At 37.9% G+C, this 23854-nt stretch overlaps 1 protein-coding gene across 2 annotated transcripts in view; it reads left to right on the top strand.

Moving 5' to 3' along the window:
- The window catches only part of LOC105697788 (M-phase inducer phosphatase), a 131617-nt gene extending 107763 nt beyond the window's left edge, over positions 1-23854 (top strand). The window contains exons 1-3 of one of the 2 annotated variants that reach the window (XM_012421444.1): positions 14874-15042; positions 18583-18766; positions 20679-23854. In XM_012421444.1, the coding sequence (XP_012276867.1) occupies positions 14993-15042; positions 18583-18766; positions 20679-22082 (1638 nt within the window). In that variant the 5' untranslated portion in view covers positions 14874-14992 and the 3' untranslated portion in view covers positions 22083-23854. Of the gene's footprint in view, positions 1-14873; positions 15043-18582; positions 18767-20678 lie in introns of those variants that run through there. The other variant, XM_023432058.1, reaches the window with a different exon arrangement.

Here is a 23854-nt window from a genome sequence, read left to right as displayed (position 1 = left end):
TTGACCATTTTCAACTACAAATGAATACTTAAGCCAGACACACCGACAGTTGAAATAAAATCCGGTTAAATGACTACTGCGTTTCAATTTGTACAGACGTATTTTAACATTTTAATTCAAACGATACTATGAGAAAATAAACAACTGCACCTGATCGGATATAATTATCCAGAGTACCAAAGTTTTCATATACATGTCTCAGGAAAGTCGTACATCCATATACAATGGCTGACATGAATGCCTCCCCTGCAGATACGGCATCGCCTGTGCAGGATTGGAGGGCATTGATGTCTCCCAGAGTACAGTGGCGGATATGAATGCCTCCCCTGCAGATACGGCATCGCCTGTGCAGAATGGGAGGGCATTGATGTCTCCCAGTGTACCTTCGTACACAGTGCGCCTATAACAATTCTCACAGATGTGATCGAAAATTACTATATAAAAGATTTCGAAATATAGAACGCGTGCTTTTTAAAATTCGTACACTCGCATACTTCAACTCCGAACATAATTGTGGAGGAAATCTTGAAATATTGTACCTTGAAAAAATGTCGACCACGTGCACACAGAAAAATAATTCAGTCATAATACAAATTTTTACTCGCTTCAGCAAATGTATTCACTTCTAAATGGACCAACAAAATATGCTTGCAGAAATATTTTTACTAGATGGGCAACTTAAAAATTATTGCTTCACTGAGGCAACGGAAATTATACTTATGATTGCAATGTCCTTTACTAGTTGCAACAAACTAAAAATGGCCCGTATTATCTAGCAGTAGCAATATTTTTCCTCTGTTGCTAAAATTCATTTGTTAATTTAGCGAGCCTTTTTACTAAAGAAAGATCTCTGATGATAAGATTTACGTTTGAAACAATTTCAAATGTTTTTACTGTTAGCGCAATTATTACTACAATAAGCGTCAAATTTTATCAGCAATTCTGTCCTGTGTTAAGATGGCAAATATTTGTTTTTCCGGGTGTATTCTACATTTCGAACAGGTATCTTTAACAACGTAGCGGTTCCTGGAGCAAATGCATTATTAATATTGTCTCTCTATGGCTGCGATATGAACCATTTTGACCTCGTACAAGAAAATTTCGCAAATTTGCTACTTTTCCATTTTAAATTAAATGGTCTTAACCCCTTAGCCTATACGATATATGCCAATTGCGTAACTTTGCCACGAGTCAGACTCGTGGTTATAGGTCAAAGGGTTAATGAAGTTGAAAATAATACATAAAACACAATTATTCCTATTAAAATGTAGAACGAGGTTTGCGTTTTAAAACGGTATATAACATACAGGAAAAACAATTTTGTTTAAAAATAAATCTGAAATCTTAAACAGGAAAAACCCCAATAACCTCCCTGGCAACCTAATAGAGCTTGAGCAAGCCTGTATGGCAAGACGCAGATGCATTTCTCACATTTTGAATTCTGCAATCTGCCTGCGATCGGTTCCACGAGTCTCCTACTTGACCGTTCCGTCATTCTTGTATCCATTGTCCGAATCCTCCGAATTGTCCAATGGCCCATATATTGTCGCACGAGCCTCCGATCCTGCCCATCGCCAACCGACCAGCAAGCCTACATCTTCACATTAGAATTTCACGAAGCCACTTCCCCTTAATAAACGTAATACAAATCTAAGGCATCTCAACAACTAAATCTAAGTTCATTAAAACTTCAAGAGGTTTTCGGTATCTCTTCACAGGGTGTCCCAGAACTTGCAGTAATTCCTGAAACTGGAGGAAATTGACAAAATTACAAGTCGCACCTTCCTCTTTAACTTTCTCCTCGGATGTTCCCTTACCGAGTTATTAACAATTACAGATAACCAACCTGATTTTATTGGTATTGGCTATAAGCAAGAGAAGAGACGAAATCAATTCTTTTTTTTTAGGAACATATATTGCTATGATGAAAGTACCTCACTATCGTGCTTTCATTAAAAATCTGAATAAGTTAAATATTTTTAAATTGTATAATGACTCGAAGTATATTATTTGAGACAGAATCTTTGGAACACAGTGCAGAACAAATTGAAACGTTAACAGTAAAATGGATTGGGTACCCTATTAAGTGTTTCGATATATCGAACACTTTTGAATGAAAATGGATACAAAGACCGGAAACATTAATTGCCCCTCTTGTCGTAAGTCAATTGCCCCGAACGTCATTTTAACGATCGAAAGCATATTGACAAATGATAAAAACGATTTCATTTAAAAATATATACACAGCGATGCAAAGCTAAACGGACGCTCTTTTTATATGCCACATTTTCAAAGTGGTAAAAAGCAATACACTGTATTAAAAAAGAAACAAGTGAGGGCTAAACAAATTTACTTCTCATCATAGTTTCTGTGTTTTAATTTTTTTAAATAAACGAAGCTGCAACAAATTTGTTAAGTCCCAAGAAAAATGTGAGACAGAATGAGGAATGTATGATAAAATTAAGAATGATATTAAGGAAGAAAATTAAAAAATGCATTAAACATGGCTCAATTAACGCCGTAAAACAACTTACCCCGTTCTCTCCTACGTTACGAACAATATGATGAATTGGGTATTTTACAGAATGGCCGCGCATTAAAATCGGGCATTCTGCACAATGCCCAGGTACTTATAATAGTCCTCATACATTATGTACATATATGTATGCACACTCACGCGACGCGTATATACGAGCAATTTAAAAATTTCATCTTCTTTGATTACCTCGTCACCCTATCCCTTATTATTTTAATGTTTATAATTTCATTGTAAGTATTTGTTATTAATTATCTCGGGACAGGGGGGCATAGGTAAATAAATCTCGGTAACAGACCCCAGGTTTCGTCGTACCCTCCTTGCCACCGTGATTTTCGCGAAGGTCGTTCGTTTCCTTGGCAGTTTCCGAGCGTCCGGCTATCCATCCACCCATTTATCGTTCGTCCTTCCTTCCGAGGGGTTCGATCAATTTTTTCTTCTCGTCGCCATATTGCGGATTCCGCACTCGCCCCGACACGGCGAGGCGCATCTGCGGCGGCTGCACCTATCGGGAAGAATAGCGAAAACTGCCAGGGTGTACCACACCTAGGGTAGAATCCTGAAGGAACAGATGATGATCCCGTTTAGGAAGTTGCAAGGGTGTCTCACTCGCCTCGAGACTTTACGGTTACGGAGTTATTAGGGTCAGTGGTTTTCATTTCTATCATTCCTTCTTTCCTCGGGTCCAGTCTGGAATTTCATTGCATTAATCGCAGTAATATGCAAATTTCTTTAATAGAAATGCGAATTGCTCGAGGATGCCGAGGACAGTTGTAATCATTTATACGTTTCTGTTTATGTAACGGAAAGCTGCGGCCTCTTCCGACCAACCATTGGGAAATATATCAACCAAATCTTCCTCTAGCAAGGAAATTACCCGTTGTACGTCACCGATTATATTGGTTATGTCATATGTTATAATACATAAAAATAAGTTTTTCATGCGTGCTAATGCGTGAGTATAAGAAGAAAAAACCATCTCCAAAGTTGATCTCCGAAAATAGTCTTTTGACCCTTTCTCGTTTAATCCTTTAAAGGCACACCATTCGGTGCACACAAACTTAGCGAAATACATTTATCTTTCCTCAATTGGGGAGGAAAAGTATTCAGGTCTATCATACTGAGAAAAAGTAGTTGTTAAATCCCTAAAAGGGATATGACGTACAGCTGCGGATGAAGGTATAATTTTACAAATAGTAATTGTTTATCGTATCCTTTTTGGGGACTGGCGCCTATTTCAGAACTCGTGTGGTAATGTTTAACCCTTAACGCTCCGACTTTTAATTGTGAAAATATCGACCGGGAATTCCAACTTATTCTCATCGTACATCGACTTAATCGGTGGTGCTTGAGAGGCACACTTGGAGCGTTAAGGGTTAATACCGTTTCCTCTGTGCCCTATACCTGTACGTGGATTATCGATTCATCGTTAGCACATTAAGGCGCGCCAAGCATGCAACCGCGTTGTACAAAGTTGCACGATGAGGTTGCCCGAAGTCGGTACACACTTGCAATCTCTACGCCGTCCCGCAACCTAATGACAACCTAATTGCATGCAATCAAGTTCGGGAAGAACTTTGCGGTGCGTCACGACCCATAGCCAGGCTTTTTTTTCGCTGTCGGATCAAAGGGGTTGCGCGCGGTGTATACGCGCCAAACTCTAAACATGTGAACTGTATATGTATGAACGACGATGCACGCGCGCCCGCACACAAACACCCACGCGACGTCTGGCAAGACTAACAAGGAAAGTATCCCAGGTCGATCTCTCCGATTTCATTTCTTTTATAATATTTTGTAGTAGACCAGAAACTAAGCGACACGTATTTTTTTTATCTGCTATTAAACACTTTAAGGGAGTGAAACCACCATCCAAAGTAAGGCATGTCAAGGGGCGATTTGGAAGTTTCACCCACGAGAACATAATATTTTTTAACCAATCCACCTGGAAAAGCTTTCCCATAACGAGAAATGAAAAATATAATTTTCTCAATAAAAAAAAAATTAAGGGGTGAACCACCCCTCGCATGCCTTACTTTGGATGGTGGTTTCACCCCCTTACAGTGTTTAATGGCAGATTAAAAAAAATACGTGTCGCTTAGTTTTTAGTCTACTATAACGTATTATAAAAGAAATGAAATTGGAGAGATCCACCTGGGATACCTTCCTTCTAATTGTAAGTACGACGCGAGTGTCATTTCCAGTTTTCGATCAGTTGTCGAACCGCGTCATGGAACTTGCCATAGCAGCATGCACTTGTATTAATCTTACGTTGTTATAAAAGAAAAAATGTAGAAAGTCACTCGACTGGAGTGAAACTTCTCTAATCGTTCCTGCTCCTAAATGACAATGACAATTACAAGTTATTGAAGAAGCAACGACTACTAGAGAAGTTTCACTTCCGTCCCGTGGCTTTACACGTTTTCATTATTTATATGAAAACTAGCTTCCCCCGTCCTCCCAGCTCGCATAGGAGCCAAGAAACGTATTTTCATCGACTTACTGCATTAATACTAACCCTACCGATAATTTATACCTCCATTACTAATCCATTGAGAACGATCATTCCCAGACAGCAGAAATACATGGCACAGAGGTTCATAGAATATTCTTTGACAATATTTCAATATTAACCCTTTGCACTCTGTTGTCCCCTCAGAGGGGACATTTTAAGTCTAGATGGGATAGCGCCGAGTGCAAAGGGTTAATAGAATATGGATTTATGTGCTATGTACATTTTCTGAACATAGGATAAATGTACTTTTGGTCAGTTTTATATATTCGAAATATATTTAACGAAATATTGTATGAACGTGGAATTGATACTTCTTACACGTAAGAAGTAGCATGTCTTATACATATCTGAATGATATTTTTTGGCACGCAAATAAAAATACAAAAGATTCATGTTTCAGTATTCTATTTTTAAGTTAGGGTCAACATTTGGTCAGATAAAATATTGTAACGTTGAAACATAAGCACCTACTTATACAAAAAATAAAGTACTTACCCAGGGAATATAAATTTAAAGTATTGGTGCACGTATGTGTATTCAAAATAAAGTAATAATATATTTTATATTTATATAATATATTTGTTTAGCCGGACAGGTAAAACTGTCATCATAAAGTGTCACGCGTGGTTGTGTCAAGACTGCCAAAAAGGGAGTGCCATTTAAAAGGTCACGAGCAAACTATTTTCGTGCGATCGCATTGTCAGAAAAGAGTGAAGAAAACAGAAGAAGATTCGTAAGAATGGCCAAGAAAAATGGTGAAAATATGGATACCCTAATACATACATTGTACACTGGTGGACATGAATGGCTTTCCATCATGCATTGGCGATGCCATATCTACAGGAAATGCATTCATGTCCGCCACTGTACATGTAAAATCCAAGAGAATACTTGAGACATTCCGTGAAAAAAATATTATACATATATTTTTAAGTTCTGATATATTGAAACATTCCATGTACTGTGTATTAATGATTTTGTTCCGTGTGGGCTGTTGTTTTAATTTCTTCATTCACAGATTTTTACCCCGTCGCCATTTCTTTTTCATTTTACTGTTGCTCATTTACATTTATGATGCATTAATGAAACGTTATGTGATTTCTTATCGAGTACTACTTGCCGGATCCGTGCTCAAAATTTCACGATACCGAAGTCAGCAACCTGATGTTTTGAAAATTGATTGCGTACGGTAAAATTGATACGCTCACAATATCCTGACAAACCTTTTCAACCTTCTCAGTTGCACTTCCACTTTACAATTAATGTGCTTCTGTTTTTTCATTTGCAGCGATTTGGAGTTAAATTATAATGTACAATTTAGAGGATACGAGAATGCTATACTTTTAATGAAGACTCTGTCCAGAGTCGAATATTATACTTATAATAGGAAATTTTATTTGAATAAAACGCGGATGCGCCAAGTAGTACGGGAAAAGGAATCAATTAACGTTTCTTTAATGAAGAAATTAGAGCAGCATGGTAATGCCAGATCGCATGAGAAACGGACATCTAGAACGTATGTACTTGGCTTTGTAACGTGATTTCAACGCATTTTGAATTTAGAAACATAATTTAGAATATAAAGGCAAGCTTGTATCGGCAAGATTCTTTCGCACGAAAGTTTTTTTGAGGGCTTTCGATTGCATGGGTATTAAACAATACGTTATTCTTCTTATCTTACCCCGCTATTCGATGAGCAGTTTCGCCCTACGACTGCGAAGACTACGAAATTAGTTAACATTTTTATTCGTTAATAAGCTGCTCGGTGCAATAGAACAATAAAATCAAACCTATGCCCTTCGCAAGATAGAAACGAAGATATCTATAAAAATCCTTTCAAAATTGACCTAGTCGTTTTTGAGATTACCTCGAACACGCAAACTTTCTCTCTTTATGGTATTATAGTATAAAATAGGATAAATATAAAGATATAGATTAATATTTCCTAGGCCTAAGTCTGCCTCCAGAGATGCTCCATAGAATAATGAAAACCGCATAAAAATCTATCCAGTAATTATCGAGCTTAGCCTATTCAAATAATGGAATCTCTACTACACTCAGAGCTTCGACGAAGCACGGAGATGCCCCGTCAGGATTTTAGAGCTATTAAATAAATATCCTTTTCTGATAAAATCGGGAAATCCGTCAGTTCATCATCATTGATGCAGAGGAGTTGTCTCAACTAGCAACAACTCATTCCCAACATACTCTACATCACTAAGAACTACTGCAGCGCCCAGGAATATATATCAAAGGATCCCAATAATTCCAAACCAAATTATGGCATGTTAAGGTATTTCAAAAAATAAATAAATATGTCATCTCCAAACCCCCACTTATTTCCTCCCATCCAGACGTAACAGTACCTATATGTTATGCCATCCAGGCCATGGATTAGCTGTAGTGGACATTTCATTTCGTTTCTATCACTTTGTGTGTAGAATCACACACAAAATGAAATTAATTATAATCATGTAATGTATACAGGATGTCCCAAATCGAATCTATAACCTTTACCAATTGCGATTTCATGTCGATGCTGACATAATATTTACGAGGCGAATTCAAAAACTTTAACCGTAAAGGGTTAAAAGGGGCAAGCGATTATAAAATTCGAAGTCGAAACTTCCACTTTTTAATTCAATATTCATTTTAACCTGAAACTACCGACAAATTGTATATATGTGCAGCCAAATAATTGATGGCATCAATAACATTTTTGTTGATTCAACCATATAATATGGTTATAAGAACAGCTAAGTATTTCGTTTTGTTGACACGACAAAATTCTTTGACTAATAAATTGTGGTTAGAAAATATTGGAATGGATCACACCTAATATTAACGAAATTTGGTAAATTTAAACGAAATAGTTCGTTTATTACCTGAAGTACTTTCTAACATTAACAAAACTATTTAACCGAAGCACGTTAGTTGAATGAAGCAAAAGGATCTATTATATTAAATGAACTAAAATTCGGTTCACTTAACCGGAACGTTTTTTGGAATTAACCAAATAGAATCGATCACATTATTTTGTTCTAAAAATTAATTTGTTTTCCTGCATGCACCTATTTCTACCGGAACCGATCAGACTAACCAGTTTTTAATTAAACAGTACACAGAGGGCCTTGTGTAACAACAAAGCATTGGTTACGCGTCTTTTTGTGCAGTTACGGAGTACAATGGCGGACGTGAATGCCTCCCCTGCAGATACGGCATCGCCTGTGCAGGGTGGGAGGGCATTGATGTCTCCCAGTGTACAATTATGGGCATTTCTTCGTCCTAGTCTAGGACTCCTAGGACGTTCTCAGCTTTATCTCTGCTTAGACCATATCTATCTAGACCTCGCTTTTCCGTAGAAGGAGTAAACTCGAATGCACCATGTGAACCGACTGCACGAACTAGGGTTCATTGTGCACATGTAAAAATCAGACCTTAGACCATGTATGTGTACGCTTCGCTTTGCAATGAAAGTGGTGTACGAATGGAGGGGAGACCGAGACAAATTGATCAACTTTGTCAGTAATGCTTAATTGTGGGGAAGACATTGAAAATTTTCGAACATACCCAGACAGCATAAAATATTCATAGAATATAGAAAAGAAGTTGGAAAATATTCCTTATGTATATCCGACATTGGAATGATATTTTAAATTATTGTATTAAAGTATGTATTAAAAAAGAAAACAGTGAGGACTAAACAAATTTACTTCCCACCATAGTTTTTATGTTTTAATTTTTGATAAATAAACGAAGCTGCAACAAATGTGTTAAGTACCAACAAAAGTGTGGGACACAATTAGGAATGTATGATATAATTAAGAATGATATTACGAAAAAAACAAAAAATGTATTAAACATTGGTTAATTTACCCCGTGGGACAACTTGTCTCGATTTCCCCTAAAACGTGAACCATACCGTTTACCCATACAGTTAAAGCCATTCTGCTTCCTGATAATTTGGAAGTGAAAGGTCCAATGCAATGTCTAGATATACAGGGTGTCCCATCATAGATAATAAACCTCTCAAGGGGTGAAAGAGGGTGAAATGTTGAAATAGAAATTCCTTTTCCATATTTTTGCTCGGAACATTGCAAAAATTGAAAAAGGAACTTCTAATTACCGGACACTCTGGATATGTTCTAAGCTTTTCTTTACTGAACTACCCCCCGCCGTTTGTTTATGTTTACCGTCGCGGAGAAGCCACCTTTGGATATAGACGACAGTCGCGAAAAGACGGGTAAACCATACTTGCGTTACATAGTTATACATTTTCTTCAATTGAATGCAAATAACATTCAATTTAGTAATAGTAAAGATAAACAAATTAATTTTTAAATAATAATTAAAATAGGATTTTGTATATTAAAAAAGTGAAGTTAGTTTTCATTATTCGACGAGTTTCACCTCACGTTAATGTTTCCTCCTGAACCTTATAATTTAAAATTCAAGCTAAAACTGATAAAATATAATACAATATTAGGATACAACGACTTAACCTTCAAGCTGACTTCGGTTATTTCGCCAGAGTACCTAGATTAGGCGATTTATCGTAAAGTGGACGATTTTAAAGGAACTTTTGCAATAACATTTGTTTGAAAGTTGCACGTCGCGCATTGGAAGATCTTTAAGTTGGCAAAGATTCTTTCCGACGTCTGACCATTGAGTTAAAATTGCTTGGGCGACCATTATCGTGGACAGCTAGAAGGTAATTTTTGCCATGTTCGCTATTTTAAATGGCCTCTATTACCACCTTATCATTGGGCGACCTTTGGCGGGGTCCAGCGATGGAAGTGGCGACTTCTTGTAGAGAAATGTGGGAAAAGCGGAGGTTTAGCCGGGGTGCGCCGGGGTGCGCCGGTTCGCCAGTTCGCCGGTAGACAAGGTGCACGGATCGACCCCCGGCAGGGGCTTACGAACGTAATTCTCGGAACGGCACGACTTGGCGACACGTCACGAGTCTCCGTAGGTCGTCGCGGAGGACGGCATTGCGTACCGTGGGGTAGCTCAGCTGCTTTACACCCTGGGCACGGGGAGTTAGGGTCGCAGACCCCCTTACAGCTGCTGTATCGCACACCTTCGTACTTTTACTCCCTGACATATGCCCAATTTATTAGGTATGCAATCACCTTGATGGCCCGTTGGCCACTCCTTTTGAATTGGGCCGTGAAACCGAGTCTTTTTCAAATCCGGATTCAACGTTCGATGCAACTATTACGGTAACTATAAGGAATAAATATGATTTGCAATAGCACGAAACCATACGTAGCAGTTCTCTACCGCAAATTACAACGTAAAGAGGTTTGTTGGCCGGAATCTTTTTTTTTTTTATCATCGCCATTAAGGTTCATTTATACGCGTCCGATCCGTCATCGATCTGGCCCGGTTTTGTACGGGGATGAACGCGAATGCCCTCTGTAGGAATATGGCCCTGCCAATGTAAAAGACCGATGTATGCATGTAAAGGTTGACTCTGTACAAACCGGAGCCGGATCGGAGACGGATCGAAATAAACGGACCCTTAATCGAGAATCGACCAATGCGTGAACAGATGAATGGTTTGAGATCAAATGAAACATAGAATGACGAATCCACGTCATATCGATGTAATTTGGAGCACGATATTGACCCATCTTTGTGACATTTGGCTGCCGCGACGTCTTTCCTCATTTACTCCTACCAGTAAAAAACCGATATCGTTGTCGGTAGGAAGTGTGGTGGCATTTTTTGTTTTTACGAGATAAAACGTCAAATATATCGAAAGTTTCAGATTTGTGGAAAAATGTCATTATTTTTAATCACGGCAGAGTGCTCGGCACGTACACCCTCGCATCTACCCCGTTGCCTTGAGACTCCCTATACCTGTTACATTGGTTATCGCTATTGTACTATAATGTTACAAAAACCCAGATCGTCAAATATCTAAACTATATTTTTTAGTGTTTCCAAATCAAATTCATTGTAATGTTTACACGAACATGCCGTTGTATCCGGACATACTCACTTCACAATATATTTATTTCAACATTGTTATTTATTTACAATACTACACATTATTTGTTGTATTTTTAATAATATTATGATAATTATTACGTACATTTTATTGAAACTTGAATAAACTGAAACATATTTTTAGGTGCCCCTACCTGCAACAACTGTTCTTTTGCTGTAAAATTACAGTAAAGTTGATTGCAACTATTGAGTTGGCATTGCAGAGTCTACATTGTTACTCTACTTTTTTATTAAAACAATATTTTTAGGTATTCCAAACGATATTTAACCTATGAAAATTGGAATAAGTTTTATGGTGAAATCGCATTTTACCCAATTTATTGAGTAACAATAACTAGGTATTTCTCTGATTGTGAGTGTAGTACGTGATTATGTAGATCTTACGAAGGTCCCGAAACTCACAAAATTTCAATTAAAAAAAAATAATTGTTTATCCCAATCTAATACCAAGACGGTTTCGTCAACACGTATCTTTATATTTTACGCATTTCAAAAGTTTAGAATCGAAAACGAACATTTTCAGGACGTAGGCGTGACAATGTTGAATGCGACAGTTATCAAATATTAAAGATTCCTGTGGGAAATATCGAGAAAAGTATTATAAATGTGTGTAGTGAAATTCTCGGATGTCTCGTGAGCAACACATGCTCCGTAACTGCTCTTAGAGCAGAAATTTAGTCACCGCTTAATGTGACAGATGGCGCCATTGATCGATTAGTGTATAAAAATTCATAAATCCAAAGAATTTCTTGAGTTTAACTTCGATCTCTTTACAATCATGCTGCTGAAATGACATACGGAACACTTCATTACGTATAATTATTAACGCAGAGTGTAAGAAACGTCAACATAAATGTAAATGTCGGTAAAATGACGTGCAAGCTTATGTTACCATTCGACTATCCAAAATGGCGTTATCGCCGAAAAAGATAAAGATGAATTTTATTTATCGACGTCGATTAAACTCATCGGCATCTTTGATATCATCTTACTGCTGTGTGCATGTGAATGAAATCCAGATTCACGACAAGCTATAATAGATGTCTTTGATTCGTGTAATTTTATAAACTTATGAAAACGGTGCCCTTCGATATAAATGAACTAAGACAACATATTTTTACTTTTTTCCCAGAAATCTCACTTTTATCTATCTGGGTGAGAATTTTCGAACAACCAGCACATGAACGATGGCGCATTTCTGAGTGGCCTAGGGGAGATCGAACTCAAATGTAAGACAGGGCAACTATAACAAACGTTATCGATTTTTCCTTTAAACTTGGAAAAGCTTACCGACACAGTGGAAGCTTTCCATTGAACCACATATCCCGTATAGTAGTTTCATGTTTTTAGACTGTTACTGTTAGTCTTAGAGTGTTTGGTAGTTATATATATACCAAACACTTGCTTTATATATATAAAATTGTTACACATATGACAATAATAATCGTACAATTTGAATTAAATAGTCAAGCATTAGGACATTCTTCATTTTCCGACAACTTTCTTAATGCTTGACTATTTAATTAAAATTGTATGATTATTATTGTCATATGTGTAACAATTTGTCACGTTACCCTGGCGTTATATTAAATGTATTTCTAATATTGGCCATAAAACATACACTTCAGATTTCCACTGCTGGCTTCAAATGTGCACAGAGTTGTGGAACGCGTAATATGCAATCTCGTTAATAGTCAATGAGAATCTCTCATTGAACCAAATAGATGGATTCTTATTGATTATTAATGATGTTACGTATGTCACTTGCCCATTTCAATTCGGATATAATATACTTCACCCTCGCGTAGAAAACTATGGACGTATCACACGTAATGTACACGTAAAGAACTAGTTGAATTGCACCCAGTGCTTGTAATATCATATATTACCCGAGTAATATAACCCACTAATATCTATAATTATAAGCCGTCCGCGATGCGTCCTTTCGATCGGATTCATCCAGCAATTTGAACGCAGAGCTCATGTCGCGACCGTAATTGCTCGAACGACCGCAGCGCCGCCTAAGTGGAGAAACTTTAAATCACAGGACACGTGTTGCTTCGAGACGTATACACGGTACAACGGTTCGAACGGTTGCAAGATCGGCGGCTCTTAAAGCCGACATTTCGTTTCCTCGAGGTGCTAGTTGCTTCCCGAGAACGCCGCTTTGAACCCGGAATAATGGCGGTCGTTCTTATCGCCGCATAACTCGCGAGCATCTAGATGCACTTGAGAATGCATAATGCACCCGCGCTCGCAAATGACACAACGAAGCCAGGACGCGTGACACGCGTGACAAACGCCCCAGTCCTTCGGCGAAAGGTTGTCGTTCAATATGGCGACTTCCTTCGATAAACCGATGACGTCACGTCCGTTGGGAATATACGTAAGCGCGAAAGTACTTATAAAACTTTTCCCGCGAACTGGGTGCGCCTAATAAATCGAAACTTCACTATGTGATATGAAAGGGTCATTCTATACACGTTAAAACGTGAAAATATTAATAGAAAATTTTCTCCAAACTGGATGCACCGAGTCATTGGAAACTTTAGCACGTAATTACGGAGGGGTTAAAACTAGGGAAATTTAATATCTCGAAAAGAAGAAATGCGTTCGTTCCGAACAAGGGCCAAAAGAAACAAACATTCTTTTTTTTTTTCGAAAAATTAAATTCCCTGAGTTTCAAGAGCTTCGTTAGGGCCTCCACGATCACGTATTAAAGTTTCCGATTATTCGGTGCACTCAGTTTGGAGAAAACTTGTATTCATATATGAAGTGATCCTTTCATAACACCTTAAGGTGAAGTGAAACACCCTTCAAATCAGTCGATTCGAATACAACACTTTTTTTTAAGGGTATTAGACCAAACTGTCCGAAACTTTGACACATCACTCCTGATCATCTAAGAATTGTCCTGACACATTCAAAATTTGGATTTTTTAACAAAATTGTTTAACTCAGCCCAGACTCTAATGATAAAGTAATTGAAAATTATATTCTAACCAATTACACATTCGGTATGTAAATTATCATCAAATTCTTATCAGTTACTATTTAAACATATAATTGTGTATCTGCATCAAATCGAATACACACTAATAACGAATCAGGCAATCGGATTTCTTTCAATTACGTAATTCAAGCGCAATCTGCAATTAACCTTCCGTGATCATGAAATATGTTTATTGCTTTCGGTGACCACTGAGTTCATTTTGTCCAAAACCCCTTTTACTTGATTATAGGCTGTAAAAACATTTGAAACGCTCAGGGCTTCTTTTCAGAACCTTTCCTGCATTATCCTTTTAAAGTTAAAATAGCTTTTAAAGTTAAATATAAAGAATTTTTAATGATAATCAAAATGTTAAGAAAAAACACCTCAACCCAAAATTTCGCTTCGGCACAAAACGACCTAAGAGAGTATCGTTAAGTACGTAATTCGATTTCAAATGAAATTAATGCTGATCATCCTTGTTTTTGACTTAAAATGTCATTAATTTCTGCCAGTCTCGGGAATTACTATGAATTCTAGGAGATCCTGTACATTACATATAAAATTCCAAATACAATTTGAAATAAGGTTAATTTTCTGAATAAGCACCTAATCTGTTGATAAACGTCAGTCTTCTTGGGTGGCTCGCGGTTGCCTAGCGAGATTGCCTCTTCCATGCGCGGCCACGGAAGTACCCTCAGGTTTTAGGCGGGACCGTTCGCTGCCTCTGATTGGTCGACCCTTTCCCCCACCACCGCGCCTCTCGTGGTATAAGAAGGAGGAACGCAGCGCGCGGGTCAGCATTCGGAGTGCTGCCTTGACGCCGTTGTCGAGGATATACAAGGGAACGGCAGGCAGTTACGTTTCGTTATCACAAGTATCGCATAATCGTTTCTGCCCCTCTTTCGCCTCCTTCGCCTGTTTCGCCTAGTGAACGATGCTGTGGGAAGCTGTAACGGACTCTTGTGACGTGTGTCAATGCACTAGGTATATCGACAAGCGTTATCGATGTATCGGAAGATATTCACATATTTCTGGCGCCGTGTTATGTATCTGTGTGGTTAAGTGCAGTGTCCCGAAACTAATAAGGCTTTCGTTGAAAGGTCGTCGTCTGACTAAAGTTAATGACTGTGTCGCATCAGCTGAATACCAAACGTAACGCTATATGCGGCAACAATTAAGATGTTCGATAAGCAATTTTATTCCGATAGGTTTCCTAATGAAGTTTAACCCAAAAACTCTGATGGACTTGTCTTAACTCGGTTTCCTTTAATGCATAAACAAATGTGTCGCAAAGTAGACGTTAAATGGCCCTAATGTAAGATTTTCTCCAAATTGGAGGGTTTTTGAATCCTTACTGTTTATAGCCTATTGAGAATAAGCACGTAAAAAATGCTTATGGAGCATTTCAAAATTCAATTACATCCAGGCAAAGCGATTTGTAAGATTTGATGCGTTAGTATTAATATCGGAAATCTTCGAAAAAGTGTTCTAACTTTTTTCTAGTCATAACGTCTTTGCAGTTATATCGATTTGACGAAACCAGTTCAATTGTTCATTGTTTTAAAGTAAAAGTCGATTCAATAGTGGAGCCATATCAAACAGAGGATTTTAACGAATTAACGAAAGTGAGGAAAAAAACAGTGATAATTACTTAGGTTGTCCTCATGTCGGTGAGATACTTTTTACAACACTGAGTAGAAGTGGAACAATCTGGAAAACATTAACATCAGTTTTTGTGGGATAAGCTTTAGGAACGGATGTTAACCTTTTATAAAGAAAAGAGTTATTAAGTTGAAACAGTGTTTGAAAACTTATTCAGAGATATCAATATTAAAAAGGAAGTGTACTATAAAATAAGAAAGAGTAGATACCATATACATGATTAGTTATTGATTATTTCATTAGGTTTAGCAGTTTTACGTGTCAAAATATAGTGAAATTCTTGATTAAATACCGAAAGGAAATTTTCGACTAAGAGTAACGTGTAACAAAATATCATTCTAAATTGAAATTGTATCGAAATGTTTTAGGCAGAATTGCCTTTTCTTTTCAGAATATTAATAGGATAGGGTGATTGCTTAAATAGACCAGTGTTTTATTTACACGATTAAATCTCAAATTGCAGGCATGTTGTGATACAAGAATGGCAGTATTATGAAAAAATTGCCACATTTTTAAGTCATGGTATTATTTGAGTTATTAGGTGGATTTCTTTGCGACACTTTGTATGTCAAGTAACATTGTTAAAACAGAAGAGCATCGTATGATTGATATTTAATATATTAGGGGTACTCGTAAGAAATCAATTTTTTTGACGTCGAGAACACCTCTTTCAAAATAATTGATTACTTATGGTTATCCCTAATATTTCATAGACTAATCATATATGTTTAGTATTATCTTTTTCTACATCACAGGCAATGTACGAATGATGTAAAATTTTAGAATACTAGGAAAGATATCTGCAAGCTTAAAAGTAATTTAAAGGCATAAAACATACTTCGAACGGATTTATAAATATTTCTTTGATATCTCTGATTACGTTTTATTTTATTAACTAAAACGGCAAGTGTCAAATGAAGAAATAGTGCTTTGAGAAGTAAAAATTTGTAGTGAGCTATTTAAATTAATGTTTTGGTTACGGGAATAAAATATTAAATTCTTTGTACCGGAACAAATTGAAAGCTATAACGAACTAAGACGCATTAACAGGGTAGACGAGAGCCTTTTTGCTAAATTATCATTTATGTTTCATCTGCCATTTGTCTTTTTAGTGCAGTAATCCGATAATGATAAAGTGTATTATCGTGGTAGATTAAAATCTTAAATCTGAATATTTAGCTATACTTTTCGGTACATGTACACATTAGAAAGTTCGACGTGTACATTCTTGATTAATACTATGGGTAGTAATTTCTTAGAAGATACTGCCCAACTAGTTGTACAAATGATGTAATTTCTAAGGAATGAAAAAAATTGGAAAAAGCAATATCTCAAATATAACCCTATTGATCTACGTTTACATCTAAATGAGTACAAAAGTTGGTTAATTTATTTTTGTTGAATGAAACCCTTGGTGACAACTTACAATTTTGTATCATTCTCATGCACAAAATTACAAAACCAAGAATCGAGACACAAAATTTATCGATAAATGATCTGCCAGATGAGGGCGTCATCGGAAATCATAAACTTAAGCTTATGCTAATTTGAATTGAGCGCGCTCGATCCTGTTTCCTCATTGAGCACGTAATTCTATAGTTGGAATCCCACTGAGCGCGTTGAGTGTCACACAGAGCGAGGCACATGAACAAATCTTGAATGAAAAATCAATCAAAACGGGGGTGGACGTGACGCACGTGGTCAATTGCGTTAAGTGTTACACAGAACGCGGCGCGTCAAAGATGAAGAATGAGATTAAGGAAAATTCTGATTGGTTGTTCATCCTCGGTGCATAGATGGCGCCACGCACCGTGTGACAATTGCGCGCAGTGGGGCCCTGGCCCGATTCTATGACAGTTGCGCGCCAAAATGCAGCACGAGTATGGCATCGAAAATACCGTGGAAATAGAACGCGTTATAAGTTAATTTCAAAGTATTAGACGTCCCTCGCTAAACCAAAATAGTAACAATACGTGTTCCATACAATAACAACGCGTTTAAATGATCTGAAGTGTATTCGTTCTTTCAAACTTTGTTAAATTTTTTCCCAACCGGGAGACTACCAGGCGTGAGGTGTTTAATTTTGCAAAATTCTTACGTGCTATACTTTTCCCACGTTATACGCCCAGAGCCGTACATGGATAATCGCCGGGATTGTGATGAAGTGAAACACGTCGAGGAACTTGATCGACGTCGATAAAGATTTTCTAAATACCTACGGTGCCGATGTTCGTTTTTATGTTGACAGCTGTGTCGAATTATATTGGGTATTGTACTAAATGTCATACTCCACCTGTCGTTTTCGTACAATAATTATAAAGAAATCGAAGTAAAAGTCCTGAATTAAAATCTGGATTCATGCTTTCCGGGGTCCTATTTGACTGCAGAGGGACACCCTGCGCCATCTGTGATTTCCAGGTCAATTAAATTTTCACTGCGAGACCTCGTCTTCCCACCGTTCTAGCATAAAAGCGCATAAAACACTTTTTTTTGCCTTTATCCCGTTCAAATGCGAGTTGATCAATTACCAATGTGTTCTAAATTGTCGTAAAATTGTCCTGACCCTTTCGTTTCTCATATCAGAGCCTTCGATAATTCTATATTGATCGAAATATGAGCTCGACGCCATTTTGGTTCTTAGAAAAAAAGTGTTGTATTCGAATCGACTGTTTTGAGGGGGGTTTCATTTCACCTTAAATAGACAAACGTTGTCCAAAGTGTTACTTGTTTTTCGTGATAGTTGCAGAGAAATGGTTACGTTAGAGGTTATGTACTTATCAGTTTCGGCTACGCACATACATTGCACCGTGACAGACGTTTTAAGTGTCATGAACCAATGTCTAACGCCGTGTCATTTTTCAGACTCTTCAAGAATGCTTTCAAAATTAAAAGCACTCCCGAAAGTGCTGCGAACAAAGCGAAGACGCGCCGTCTCCTCGGAATAACTGCACGCCGCCTGTCTAGTCCCGAAGTTACGCTGAAAACCAATAAAGAGAATGGTGGCGCCATCTGCAGTCCCCAAGCCAACAATTCGAGCCCTCGGAAGGTAATACAATTTCCTTTCTTAAGAATTTTTAGCATTTTTAAATTCGAATAAACAATCGATAATATTTCGACAATTTACAAATCTCTAAAGAATTTAAGAGAACTTTGAGTTTATATTTAAATTAACATTTTCAGAATAATCCATTACTTTTGATCATGTTTTTAATAACTGTAGTCGATCCGTTTCTTCTACTTAAGTGCCAGTTGTGTAGTATTTTCTGTCATTATTTGAAAATAGTGTAAGAACATCTCCAATATGAGTTAGTAAAACCAGTTGCTGGTACAGAAACACTAATCTCACGTCATTGTTATAAATTATCTTCAAAAGAAAAGTTACATATAAATGCATATACTAACAATGGAATGAAGGTTTTGAGTTTGAATGATATAACTTTAATGTGTAGTTGATGCAAAATATAAATTAAATAGATCATTTGAGGGATATGCTTTTTATTCTCCATTTATTAAATAATAAGCAGTGGTCCTTTAATTTGGGATTTTATTCTTGCTTATAAAGATTTTTAATTTCTGTAGTTTTTTTGTTGTACTTATTATCTTTAAAAAGCCCAAAAGAAGAGTTCAAAGGTTATATTGGCCGATTCATCTTGGCTTCTTCAATTACTGAAAGTTCAGAACTTCTAATATTATTCACGTTATTTGTCATTCTTTAGTCCTTATTTAATTAATGAAACATGCAATTACTACTTGAACTTAGGGTTTATGAGAGGATAAAATAAAATAATTTTTTAACTCATTTATTTCAAATGAAAATTAAACAATACTTTTGATGATTGATTCGGTCAAAAATGTCGTACGTGAGAATAACATTTTATAAATAACAAAGAAACAAATAACGAATAGACAAATAAATAAACAATAGATAAATATATGATTTCAATAATGCCATTTCAGTTGAATAAATAACTTGTTTAGTATAATTCTTTATTCATTGTTCAAATAAATTCTACGCAACTTTGTTATTAATTAAAAGTGTTATTTCAATTTCTGGTCGATCAATTTAATCGACGTCGGTATGTGATTCTTCTAACTACCTATGTCACAGATATTTGTATTTATAATAACAACTGTGTCGAATTATATTGGTTATTGTACTAAATAGCATACTCCATATGTCGTTTTCGTACAATGATTATAATGAGACCGAAGTAAAACTATAGAAGTCTCCTGGATTCGTGGTTTTCGATGTCCTAATTGACTATAGTGCCACCCTACGCCATCTGTGATTTCAATGCCAATTAAATGTTTTCTCCAGAACGTGACTACCTTCGTTTCAGCATAAAAGCGCATAAGACATCTTTTGCCTTTATTCCGCCCAAATGCGACTTTCTCGATTACTAGAGGGTTCTAAATTGTTGTACAATTGTTCTGACACTTTCAATTTTCATATCGGAGCCTTCAATAGTTTTATATCGATCAAAATGTGAGAGATCGACGACATTTTGGTTCTGGTCTAGGTTAAGTAAAAATATTTTTGAATAGAAATCCAACTATTGAGAGTGTCGGGATATTTCTTAGGTATTCATGAGTCATGTGCTAGAATTTCAGTCAGTTTGGTGGAATATCCTTAAATAAAAGTGTCTTATTCGAATCGGCTGATTTGATGTGGAGAGGGAGTTCATTTCACCTTAAAGTAAAATAAAAGTACAAGAAATAAAAAAATAAGAGTAGTCATGCCCAAAACTACCAGGGTCTTAGGGACATCTCGTGAAAGAATAATTAAACATAATTAATAATATCTATTAATTGTCTTTAACTTAAAAGTTTCCCTTCCAACACGCGTGAAGGTCAATTGCTAAATTTTAACAACCGTGGATTTTTTGCTGACCGATAATATATCAAGTCGGTACTCTACGTATCAGTAACTAGACACTAATTTTGATTCGATATTCCAGATCGCTCACGGAAAGACGAAATTACGACACCCTCTGGAGGACTACGACCCGAACAGTCAAGACAGCGGCTACGGTGCAAATTTTCCTGATCGAGAAGAGGCAGGGTCAAAGAGTCAAGACAGATTCCAATTCGCGGAACCGCTGGGATTTGCACCTCGTCGATTGTCCGTGGAGTCCCGCAGCCCCGTACAATCGCCCGTACGGTACTCCCCTCGACACCGGAATGCAAGACCATCCTTGTTTAGAAGTTTATCCTCGGGATACGAGAGTATGGACGATGGCTTCAACGAGCTGATAGACATGGATACCTTGGACGAGAACGCGCAGCTACCCAATGGGATTTCAAATTTATTGTCCGGCCACATCGTTTCAACGGAGAAGCCGATGGACTGCGACGGCTCGACCACGCCTGAATTTCCCAAAACCAAGGCTGCCTTCAGACGGTCCTTGTCGTTGCACAACGAAAGACCCGAAAAGAGTACTTCTATCGCGAAAGTCCGATCCTGCCTCTTCCGTTCGCCAAATGCTACTTCCTCGGCTGCTAAACTGTCTTTCGAGGATAACCGGAGATACAGTCCACTGGGTTCACCGCAAGTGAAATCCTTTAAGAGGCCAGAACCGCCGACCAACATAAGCCCGATGCTAGTCAAGCGATCAAAGAAAGCCTGCAGCTTCCAAGACATCCCCTTGGATTCCCCGGACTTGATAACCGACAAGCCTGTCTTACAGAGAAGCTTTTCCGAGACCGAGGCACACGCACATATCAAATCGGCCATTCACAGAAGTACCACCGACGCCGACCTGACGGGCGATTTCAGTAAAACCTGTATCTTACCGTTGGCCGATGGAAACCACGAAGACCTGAAATCCATTTCAACGGATACGTTAGCGGCCCTGATTCATGGAGACTTTAAAGATACCATCGACTCCTTCACCATCGTCGACTGTCGGTATCCGTACGAGTTCGAAGGGGGTCACATCGCAGGTGCGGTGAATCTCTACAATAAAGACCTTATCGAGCAAACGCTCTTGGATCCACTCACTAACACGCCCGAGATACATCCGGATACGAGGAAACGCAACATCCTTGTGTTCCACTGCGAGTTCTCCTGGAAACGAGGACCTAATCTCTCACGGTTTCTCCGAAATATTGACCGACAACGGAACAAGGAACACTATCCCGCGTTACACTACCCAGAGGTATACCTTCTTCATGGAGGTTACCGACAGTTTTACACGGAGCAGAGGCATCTTTGCTCGCCCCAGGGTTACAGGCCTATGAGGGATCCAAATCATGAGGCGGATTTGAAACAGTTTCGCAGCAAGAGCAAGAGCTGGCAGGGCGAAAAATCAAGATTAAGCGGGCTAACCGTTAAAGCTAATCTTAAGCGGCTGGGTTTTTGAATGTTCGATCGTATTAGGGAACGATCGAGTCCATGTTTCTCCAATGGATGCGAGTTGATTTCGTTCGGTCAAACGACGCTTCCCCGTTTGCAAACTGACGATAGGAATATCTTGCCGATGTAAAAGACGCTAGGCAATAAGACTGCACGTAGATTCCGATTCTTTAAATATATTGATCCGGTTCCAGTACAAGCTGAACTAAGCTGGCAAGGCGAGAAATCAAGAGGAAATGAGCTAACCGCTGCAGCTAATCTTAAGCGGATGAGTTTTTGAAAATTAGATCGTGTCGGAAAATGATTGAACACGTGTTCCCGTTTGCAAACCGATGGTAGAAATAACTATCCTATGTAACAGAGTAGACAACGATACTACATAGCGTCCAATTTAGTTCTATAAGTATTAGGGGGGCCGGAAAGTAATGTCGTTTTCTACATTAAATTCAATGCGCAAAAACGATATTACTTTCCGGTCCCCCTAATATACAGATCAGGTTCTAGTACAGGTTGAACCGATTAGGCAGGGCGAAATATCAAGATCGAATGAACTAATTGTTAAAGCAAATCTTAGGCGAATGAGTTTCTGACAGTTCGATGGTATTGGAGAATGATAGAGCCCACGTTTCTCCAGTGGATGCGAGTCGATATTGTCCAGTCAGATAACGCATTCCAGTTTCCAAGCCGACGATAGGAATAACTTGTCAATTGAACATTTTACCGACCGGCGATCACGGGTATCGCGGAATCGATTAATAGGCTTCCGGTCGATGAATTGTTAATAGACCCTAGACAACAAGACTACGTAGCCTCCAACTGAGTTCTTCGAGTATAAAGATCAAGTTCTAGCACAGACTGAGCCGAGCTGGCAGAGCGAAATAGCAAAATGGAATGGACTAATTGTTAATGTAAATTTTAAACGGATGAGTTTTTGATTATTCGATCGTATCAGAGAACGATGGAAGTCTCTCCGGTGAATGCGAGTTGATTTTGTCGAGTCAGACGACGCGTTCTCGTTTGCAAGCGACGATAGGAACAACTTGCCGATTTAACGGACACTAGGCAACAAGACTGTACATAGCCTCCGATTGAATTCTCTAAGTATAACGATTAGATTCTAGTACAAGAAAAGGAAAAACGCTTAAACGTCGATTCTAAGGTTGGTTGCACGTCGTGGGCACGCGCGCATATGCCCATCATAAAGCTAATATACGAGGTTCTCGCGTGCTTGCGCGCTCGTGCTGCACCCTAGCGGAAACGACAAGTTTTAGTCGAAAATGCAATAGCTCTGACCCAATCCTAGAGACGGCAGGGCAGAGCGAGTAAAACTGCGAGAGGGCACGTGTCACAAATTTCTAATGCTTTCAATTATCGGGCGGGCATCCCACTGTACAGACAGGACACCAATCCCTATCGTGGTTTTACAACCTCTTGTGTAATTCATAGTTATTTTCATTGATTACTAGTGGGCGTTTAAAAAAATGCCAAACGATTGAAAAGCCGTTTAATTTTTATTTTTTAATTGTCTTAGGGTTCGGTGCTATTGCCCGTCCACGAATAATGTGCGCTCAAAGAATGAATGTATTTTTTTTTCTTTTTTTATATATATAGTATATATATATTATGTGCGATAGGGAAATGCATAGAGAAGAAAAGAGAACATAGATAAATTATCTTAAAATGTGCAAAGTTTTTAAATATTGTAATAATTATCGTACGTTATGTCAGTCTCAAGCTGTAATATAACTCCTTATAATAATACAATCAATTTCTCTCCTA

Source organism: Orussus abietinus, unplaced genomic scaffold, assembly GCF_000612105.2.
Source record: "Orussus abietinus isolate OABI.00-Male unplaced genomic scaffold, Oabi_2.0 scaffold221, whole genome shotgun sequence".
Classification (NCBI taxonomy): domain Eukaryota; kingdom Metazoa; phylum Arthropoda; class Insecta; order Hymenoptera; family Orussidae; genus Orussus; species Orussus abietinus.
This window is presented reverse-complemented; position numbering and strand designations above follow the sequence as displayed.